This window comes from Helianthus annuus, chromosome 16 (assembly GCF_002127325.2).
Source record: "Helianthus annuus cultivar XRQ/B chromosome 16, HanXRQr2.0-SUNRISE, whole genome shotgun sequence".
Taxonomy (NCBI): domain Eukaryota; kingdom Viridiplantae; phylum Streptophyta; class Magnoliopsida; order Asterales; family Asteraceae; genus Helianthus; species Helianthus annuus.
In genome coordinates, this window is record NC_035448.2 from 144,807,462 (window position 1) to 144,817,852 (window position 10,391).

At 37.8% G+C, this 10,391-nt stretch overlaps 1 protein-coding gene across 1 annotated transcript; it reads left to right on the forward strand.

Annotated features, from left to right (window-relative positions):
* The first annotated feature begins 9,549 nt into the window (after positions 1–9,549).
* On the forward strand, positions 9,550–9,994 carry LOC110905514. Its single transcript, XM_022151203.2, has 2 exons — positions 9,550–9,678; positions 9,740–9,994. Exons 1-2 carry the CDS (start codon positions 9,586–9,588, stop codon positions 9,977–9,979), a joined length of 333 nt encoding a protein of 110 aa, XP_022006895.1. The 5' UTR covers positions 9,550–9,585; the 3' UTR covers positions 9,980–9,994.
* Positions 9,995–10,391: the final 397 nt, after the last annotated feature.

Below are 10,391 nucleotides of genomic sequence, written 5' to 3' on the forward strand. Positions count from 1 at the left end.
TACAATAACATCTTCTATAATCCTTGCGATACCTTCCACATTAACAAAAGGTCATGTCTACCTTGACATTACAGTTGCATAAATTTAAGATTTTTGGTTCATGAGTGTAAGGCCGAACCACCCAAAACGAAGCAGGCCAGCCAGTTTGAAACTTATACCCTTTGGTTTTGGTGGTCTGGCCGACGGTTTGGAGCTTTGAACCAACCTTGTAATCAAACCTTTATTGTGGATTTATTTTTCATTTTCATTACAATAGTTATCAAAGGCGCAAGGGCTTAAAAATGAGGGCTTTTATAAGCGAGGCACATAGTATAAAAATACAATTTTTAGGGGTTTTAGACATGTTTTAGGCTTCTTTAGGGCTAGTTTAGGCTTTTATAGGTTGATTTCAGGTTTGTTTAGGGCTGGTGTAATTGGTTCAGACGATTTTTGGCCTGAAAAATGGGCCTGATGCCTGAAAATGGGGCTTTTGAAGCGAAGGGAGAAGGCTGCGCTGGACAACAAGAGTTTTAGAATTATGCAGTTACATGTATATGTATTTCATTTGGAAACATTGATGAGTTTGTATTGGGCTGCAACTTGAAATAAGCAATGAGAGATGTTTTATTGCATGTCAACATGGTGCGACTGTTTACCAAGTTTACGACTACGTTGTTTTAAAATAATAGCTTGACATGATTAGCAAGTGATTACCCTCATTAACACGGTATGATAGTTGCTACATCTCACAAATAAACATTTTTAAGAAAATTTTTAAAACGACCCAAGGTCTTTTGAGAAGTTGTAATTCACACTAGATAGGTAAATTTACACAATTAAGACTTTTTTTTTTGTCAACATCAGGTTTCAAGTTACCGAATAATGGGCCACTTATCTCTAATTTATTGTACACGGATGATGCACGTATTATTGGTGATTGGTCCTGAGAAAACGTGCTAAACATGGCTCGTATCCTTAGATGTTTTCACTTGATGTCGGATTAAAAATAAATTATATGAAATCCAATATTTATGGGATTGGTGTGAGGGAGGAGGTGTCAAGGTTAGCGGGTACCATTAGATGCAAAACGGGGACTCTCCCGTGTTCGTATCTTGGCCTTTTTGTGGGCACCAATATGAACCGAATAGCGAGTTAGAGACCGGTAGTGGAGGCGTTTGATAGAAGGCTTGCTTTATGGAAATCTTCCTTATTATCGGTTGGAGGACGTCTAACTTTGTTGAAAGCGGTTATGGAAATGATTCCCACATATTTTTGCTCTCTTTATAATGCTCCGAAGGTGGTTTTAGATTGTTTGGACTTTGGAGGCAAAGAGACGAAAGTTCTTTTGGGGCGGGGATGAGAATACGAGCAAAATGGCATGGGTGAGATGGAAAAGAATAACCACTACGTTGGATGAGGGCGGGTTGGGTCTTTCCCCCCCTTCATGATGTGAATAACTCTCTTTTATTCAAATGGTGGTGGGGGTTTAAAACCGAGCCTAATATCCGACTTTTTCCTTCTTCGAGTAAACGATCTCCTTCTTTTTAATACCCGATGTGCCTTCACCGTTCAACCTCCTATTTTTCTCTCTCTCTCTCTTTCTCGTAATACCCCTCGACATATTCCTTGAGTTTTTCCTTTTCTTTGCGGTGCCCATTTTCGACATCTAGGCCCTCATAGAACTTGTCTAGATATTCCTCTTCCAATTCTATCTTCGACTTAATCTCCACAAACATCACACCACTTCATCTTAACCGAAAATACAAGAATAAAAAACAACTAACCGAAAGTATTGAAACTAAAACTTGGTAAACTTGAACTTGCAATTGTTTATCAAACGAAACTTGCATACATTGACTGAGGTTTGAAACCTTATAAATACATGATGAACCGTTGCATGATGAAGAGGTACGTCGCTTGGAAACGTTGTGTCGATTCCAAGTTAACCGCTCATGCGGTTATATCCCTCATACATGCCGCTTCATAAATTAGGCCCAAACATCAAGTTAACCTAGTGGACTCTAAACATACTGGACCCATAAGTGTTTGTTGGCCTGCGGCCCAATTCGAATAACAAATAAAAACATAAAATGTCTGACCCATTAAAACTAATAAATAATAAACATAGTGCGAGCGACCCAAATTTGGATAATCGGAAGTTCTTGATTATCGGCTTCAATCTCCCTCCTAAGCATGAACATCCGTGATCCGCTTGCTTCCTTTAATTGTCGTTGTTGCCGGTGACTTCAATGGTTATCACAAAGTCCGACTCTTCTTCGCTTTTGACCACTTCTTCTTGTGCCTTCTTCGAGTTTGCTCCATTCGCGTCCGGTGCATTCATGTCTTGCTTTTTCTTCATCAAATTGAAGTACCACTTGATTAATTCTATGCAGTAAATGTAGGCAACTTTACTACATGCGCGACATCCGGTTCATAACCACACCCGAACGCTACTTTATCCCAAAGATCATCTTCAATCACCTTCTTTATTCCATCTTTGACGGTTACCACTCGGTGTAGCAAGATTAAACTTATTTCCCTACCGTCAATCAATGTTGGTGGCACTTTGTTTTCCTTGAAAATCCTGAAGAAACATGGTATAAACCATAAGAGAATTTCCTCGAAAGTGGCACCATAAAACCTTCCATGCCCGACCAACTCTTCATGTAACAATATCAAATCCAACGCTTCTAAACAACTTTCAACAAACATGTCATTTTCAATGACATCCTCCTCATCTTGGGAAAGAACCACCGCCCCTTGACGTAACTCCTCTCAAGATTGCGACAGATTATCCTTCAAACCCTCGTAGTAAATCATGAATCCGACTTTTGCTTTCTTTGAGTAAACGATCTCCTTTTTAATACCCAATGTGCCTTCACCATTCAACCTCCTATTTTTCTCTCTCTCTTTCTTGAACTCTTTCTCGTAATACCCCTCGACATATTCCTTGAGTTTTTCCTTTTCTTTGCGGTGCCCATTTTCGACATCTAGGCCCTCATAGAACTTGTCTAGATATTCCTCTTCCAATTCTATCTCCGACTTATTCTCAAAAACATCAAACCCTTTCACACGACTACCGAGCATTTTCTTTAAAACACAAGTGTCACCGGTAGTGACCGTTTCAGTTCCTTGAAACAATAATTGCTCGTCTTAAAACATTTTTCTTGAGACTCGGAACATGACTAACACACGGTATGATTTTACTTTTTCCATCCACCGGTATCTTAAATTCACTAACCCCATGAACGAATGAAAATTCTTTTTACTTATCACTCGTCGTCACACCAAAATGCCTTTTAAAACATTTGAACACACTCCTATTGCCCGTCATGTGCGTCTTAAAACTTGGATCCACTACCCAAATCGAATCCCAACATCCTCCGCAAGTATCATTAACCAAGTAATCATTTTCGACGGGTAATGGGCTAAGGTTAATGTACTTACTCGGACATATAAGCGATGTGCCCGAATTGTTTGCACATGAAACAACGAATTCCGGCCTTCCTCGATCTCCCGACCGGTGCACTTCCCTTACGGCCAAACTTCTTTGCGAAACCCTTCGGAACCATCTTCTTGGGAAAGTTTTTGATGGGTGATTTCCATGACCGACTGGATGGCTTTCCCTGCGCGTACTGTTTACCTTTTCCGCTGCCCTGGCCGCACTTTCCAGTGTTCATCCCGACATCACCGATATAACGTAGTACTTGCTTTAGTTCCTTTGATATAGCGTAGTACTTGCTTTACTGCCTTCAAGTGATGCTCCTTTGGTTCTTACATGAATCTACTAAGTAGACTGACTGGGTAACATAGATCTGGTCTTGTATGCAGTAAGTACCTGAGAGAACCTATCAGGCTTCTGTAATGTGTTGCATCTACTAGATCTCCTTCTTCAGTCTTTGTTAACTGTGTTCCTGGATTTATAGGAATCTTTGTGTCGTTGCAGGTTAACATATCAACGTCTTTGAGTATCTTGTTAATATAGCATGTCTGCTTGATGGCTATTTCACCCCCTGCTTGAATAACTTATATTCCCAGATAGTATGTTAGCAATCTTAGATCGCAAATAAAAAACTTGTTCTCCATCTAAGACTTGAAAATATCTATCTCCTTTCTTGATGTTCTAGTGACTATCAAATCATCAACGTAGACTCCGACTATCAGTAAGTCTTACTTGTCCTTGTATAGATTGCTTGCTCTAAAGTGCACTTTTTGAAATTATGTGACTTTAGGGTTTAATCTAACTTTGTATTCCAAGCACGTGGTGCTTGTCTCAATCCATACAGAGCTTTTGATAGTTTGTAAACCTTTCCTTCATTTCCTGGTTTTACAAATCCTTCAGTTGTGAGACATAGACTTCCTCTTTGAGATCTCCGTGTAAGAATGCAGACTTCATGTCTAACTGATGTACCTCCCAACCTTGATATGCTACTAAAGCCAACATTAGTCGAACTGTCTCTATGCATGGTACTAGTGCAAATACTTCATCAAAGTCTATCCCGTGTTGCTGAACATAAGGTTTTGCTACCAGACTTGCTTTGTATCTAACGACTTCTCCATTTGCATATTTCTTAGTCTTTAATACCCACTTTAAACCTATTGCCTTGTGATCTCTGGGCAATTCTGTCAATTTCCAAGTGTTATTCTTGTTTATCGAGTCTAACTCAGCCTTCATTGCTTCAATCCATTTTCTGTCATTAGATGCTTCCTTTTAACTCCTTGTTTCTTCTTCAGCAAGTAGTAATTCGTGTGGATTTACTTGAATTTCCTCCGTCTCTTCGTATAGTTCTTCGAGGCTTATCAGTTTCACTCACTAATACTCTCTGTTGTACTTTCAAATGTAGATGCCTCAACTTGATAATCTGCTTGAACTTCCTGATGAGTTCTGATTGTACGAATGTGCTGGCGGGGTTACATAGGAGTCTGGTGCTTCTGTCTGATCTACTCCTGAGTCTTCATGATGTGGCCCGCTACTATCAGGACTAGGACTACTTGGTGCATTTCCTTCCAACTCTGGTGGGTTGTCATCTTCTTGAATAACAAAGTCTGTCCATTCGGGATTCCCTGAATCTACCGTTTCCATATAACTATTCCAGTTCCATAGTTGACCTTCCATGAACTTTACATCTCTACTGCCGGATCATACAATCTGTGTGCCTTTAATCATTCTTCTATTCCAAGATATATCATAGGTGCACTTCTATCATCTATGCCGTGCAGCCAAAAACCTTTAGGTGTTCCAGATTCAGATTTCTTCCTTTCAAAGCTTCATACGGGGTCTTGTTCACTAAAGCTTTCGTTGAAATCCGGTTTAATACATATATCGTTTGTCTTATTGCTTCACCCCAAAAATTCTTTGGCGTGTTCATTGCCTTAAGCATACCACGAGTAGTTGACAACATCGTCCTGTTCCTTTTTTCCACTACTCCATTTTGCGGTGGGGAATACAACGATGTAAGCTGTCTTGCTATGCCATTGTCTTTGCAATACTTGTTGAATTCAGCCGACGTGAATTCTCCTCCTCTGTCTGTCCTTAACATTTTTAACTTGGTTCGAGTTTCTGTCTCCACCTTTTCTTTGAACTGCTTGAAAGTTTCGAATGCTTGATCCTTGTAAGTTAGTAGATATGCCCACATGTAGCGAGTACAATCGTCTACAAGTAGGAATATGTACTTCTTCCCAGCATGTGTTGGTGGGGATATAGGACCACACAAGTCTCCATATACTAAACTAGAGGTTTTAAGGATCTGAATTTCACCTGATTTGGAAATGGTGTCCTACTATGTTTTCCTAATAAGCATGCGTCACACACTTGATTGGCATGACTTATTTGAGGAACTCCATGTACCAAGTTCTTCCGAGTCATTTCTTTAATAACATCGAAATGTAAATGGCCTAACCTTGCATGCCATAACCATGCTAAATCTTTTGTGTTTGAGAGTAGGCAGATTGGCCTTCCAATCTTCAAATTAACTTTATACAGTCTGTTCTTCATTCTCCTGACTCGCATTAGTAACTTTCTATTTCTGTCACGGAGTGTTAGTAAGTCTCTGTCCATAACTACTTTTCAACCAATTTCTGTGAGTTGTCCGAGGCTCGATATGTGATCATCGTTCTTCTCTGTCCGATTGGTCCTGGGAACCTGTTAACTGTGATATCAACATTGGTATCAGAGCCAAAGGTTGGGTTCTGTGAAGACCGAGAATGATGATGATGGTTCTGGAGATCGTCTGATGGATAAAGGGAAGTCCGTTGGTGCCGATTTCGGTGATGCCGGGATGAACACCGGAAAGTGCGGCAAGGGCAACGAAAAAGGTAAACAGTACGTACAGGGGAAGCCATCCAAACGGTCATGGAAATCACCCATAAAAAACTTTCCCAAGAAGATGGTTCCGAGGGGTTTCGCAAAGAAGTTTGGCCGTAAGGGAAGTGCACCGGTCGGGAGACCGAGGAAGGCCGGGATTCGCTGTTTCATGTGCAAATAATTCGGGCACATTGCTTCTATATGTTTCTATATGTCCGAGTAAGCACATTAACCTTAGCCCATTACCCGTAGTAAATGGTTACTTGGTTAATGTTACTTGGTTAAGACGCATATGACGGGCGATAGGAGTGTGTTCAAATGTTTTAAAAGGTATTTTGGTGTAACGACGAATGATAAGTAAAAAAGAATTTTCATTCATTCATAGGGTTGGTAAAGTTAAGATACCGGTGGATGGAAAATGTAAAACCATATTGTGTGTTAGTTACGTTACGAGTCTCAAGAAAAATGTTTTAAGCATAGAGCAATTATTGTTTCAAGGAATTGAAACGGTCACTACCGGTGACACTTGTGTTTTAAAGAAAATGTTCGATAGTCGTGTGAAAGGGTTTGATGTTTTTGAGAATAAGTCGGAGATAAAATTTGAAGAGGAATATCTAGACAAGTTCTATGAGGGTCTAGATGTCGAAAATGGGCACCACAAAGAAAAGAAAAAAACTCAAGAAATATGTTGAGGGGTATTACGAGATAGAGTTCAAGAAAGAGAGAGAGAGAGAGAGAGAGAGAGAGAGAGAGAGAGAGAGGGAGGGAGAGAGAGAGAAATAAGAGGTTAAACGGTGAAAGCACATCGGGTATTAAAAAGAAGGAGATCGTTTTCTCGAAGAAAGAAAAAGTCGGATTCATGATTTACCACGAGGGTTTGAAGGATAATCCGTTGCAATCTCGAGAGGAGTTACGTCTTCTTTCCTAAGATGAGGAGGATGTCATTGAAAATGACATGATTGTTGAAAGTTGTTTAGAAGCGTTGGATTTGATATTGCTACATGAATAGTTGGTCGGGCATGGAAGGTTTTATTGTGCCACTTTCGAGGAAAATCTCTTATGGTTTACACCATGTTTCCTCAGGATTTTCAAGAAAAACACAATGCCACCAACATTGATTGACGGTAGGGAAATAAGTTTAATCTTGCTACACCGAGTGGTAACCGTCAAAGGTGGAATAAAGAAGGTGATTGAAGATGATCTTTGGGATGAAGTCGCGTTCGAGTGTGGTTATGAACCGGACAACGCGCATGTAGTAAAGGTTCCCTACATTAACTACATAGAATTAATCGAGTGCTACTTTGATTTGATGAAAAAAAGCAAGATAAGAATGCACCGGACGCGAATGGAGCAAACTCGAAGAAGCCACAAGAACCGTAACGCAAATGGAGCAAACTCGAAGCAAGATAAAACCAAGCCTAATTCTCTTCGGCGGAGAGTTATAGTTGTCATTCATGGCTCGAGTCGGCTCCCAACGGGTCTCCTGCATGTGAAGTCTATCTCCATGACATGGAATTCTATAGCTGCTTTGGAGGATAGGTTAGCCAAATCTAAAGTTTTTATTAGTAATCTTTTCAAAGGGAAGGTGGGGTCTGGAAATAAAGTCCGCTTTTGGGTCGACCGATCCACTTCCTGAAAATTTTATTTCCAAACCTGATCCACTAAAATTTTCAGCGTAGCCTACATTTTTACTGACACCTGCAACATTTTCTGACACTAACACACTTTTCGTAACAATGGAGAGAGGAGAGAGAATATGTTACATTTTGTGTGGTTGCTATATATATACACATAATCACATATTTGCGTGGTTGCTATATCTAAAAATATAACACATAAATATACACATAATCACATATTTGTGTGGTTGCTATATATATATAGGATTAGGTTCAAGAGTGAACAACTTCTTAAGAATGAACTGAGTGAACTAATCTTGGCCCTTGATCATTTTTTAGATTAAAAGGGTAAGATTGACATTAGTCAAAGTATGTTTAATTAAAATCCTTAATTTTCTCATCTCTTAACTCTATCTCATTTTTAATTATTTCTCCATTATTTTTATTATAAGAGATTGAAGGGCTTTAAATTTTTGTAGACCATCATGGATTATGACATTATCATTCTATATCTTCAGCTCATATGTTGAAGTTGATTAATGAATATTGCAAGTATTCTTATTATTCAAGATGATAATAAAGACAAAACTATTATTTTTTTTCAAATGTTTTTTTTTTCTTTTTTTAAAATATTCTGTTTACAAATTATTTAATTTCCAAATATTCGTAGCACTTATTTCTTTATCCATAGATTTTTTTTAATTTTAACTTAAATATTGTTTTTCTTTTATTATCTGTATATATAGATATCATAATATATTGTTTTCAACATTTTTTAATTTTCAATATATATTGAAAATTTTCTCTAAGATTGAAATTGGAGTTAATTGCCAAAATCGTCCCTGAGGTTTGGGCACATCTGCCATTTTCGTCCAAAATGACACTTTTGTACCATTTTGCCCCCCACGTTTGTAACTTTTTGCCATTTTCATCCAAACCACTAACTTAGTTTATTTTTTCTGTTAAGTTGGATATTTGGATGAAAATGGAAAATATAAACCACGGGGACGATTTTGGCAATTTACTAAAACTCTTTTTAATTTCTTTTAGTTAGTTAATTTTGTTACATATATAATAAAAAAGAATATACATGCAATTTTTATATGAAAATAATAATAGTTTTGTCACACATTTTTTATAAATTTTCATCCAACCACTAACTAAGTTAATTTTGCTCTATTAAGGTGAAGGATGTTTTAAATTTTATAAATTAATACAGAAATTAATTTTCAATTGTTTATATAGATCACTTTTATAAAAATAAATCTACTTAAATCTCTAATTTATAGATGAAAGAAAAGCTTGATACCTGGAAACAGAAAGCTTCAATGTCTCAAAACAATAAATTTCATAAAGATAAGTACCCTTTTTCAAATGAGATAATTACGCAGTTAGTCCCTGTGGTTTACACTAAATAACAATCTAAGGTACTAAGAGTTTAAAATCACGTTTCAGGGTACTAACTTTTAATTTTTTAACAAAGTAAGGTCCTAAGGTTAGTTGGCTGTTAAATGCTAACCCTGACACCCTCACGTGCAATAAACGTGAGGGTAAAAATGTCATTTAATCCTAATGAACTGCTTTCCCTCCCAATTTATAACCCTAACATCTAACATGCTCTTCCCCCTTTCCTCATCTGTGAACAGAGGCATCGAAGATACAAACTAAACCCTAACAGCCGTCATGGTGATGTGCAAGTGTGGTAGAGCAGCATTGATGAAGACATCGAAGACCTCCAAAAACCCTGAACGGAGATTTTATACATGCCCACAAATGGTAAGTATTTGAATCCCCTTATCACCTAATTCGTGTATTTACTGAAATTTTTTATTTTCAGAGATCAAAATGTAAGTTCTTTGTGTGGATTGATCCTCCTGTGAACTCTCCTCCATCCCCAGAGTTAGGGTTTCATAAAGCCCCAAATCACAGTTCGAGCATTGAAGTCAGATTTGAAGAATTGAAGCATGAAATTAGAAGAAAGGATGCTGCATTAGTGATGAGTTGGTGTATACTTGTTGGCCTTTTAGTGTTAATCCTTGTAGTTGTTTTGATCAGTCTTCTTTTGAAGCCTTCATAATGTTAATCCAGTAATGAAATGTGAACGCTGTGTTTTGTTTGTAATAAAGTGTGTTTTGTTTGTAATAAAGTGTGTTTTGTTTGTAATAAAGTGTGTTTTGTTTATAATGAAGTTGTGTTTTGTTTGTGTTGACCATAATATGGCTTTAAAACCTGACAAGTAAACCTGACAAGGCAAATTGACCATAATATGGCTTTAAAACCTGACAAGATAAACCTGACCATAAGACAAACCTGATAACATATACCAAACTGATAAAACTGATAATATAAGATAAAAGTGTTTGAGACATATCCCAAAAAGACCATAAGATAAAACTGATAACATATCCCAAACTGATAACAACAGTTTTACAAAAACCATATCCCAAACATCCTAATAACATCAAAAAGGATAACCAGAAGTTTTAGCA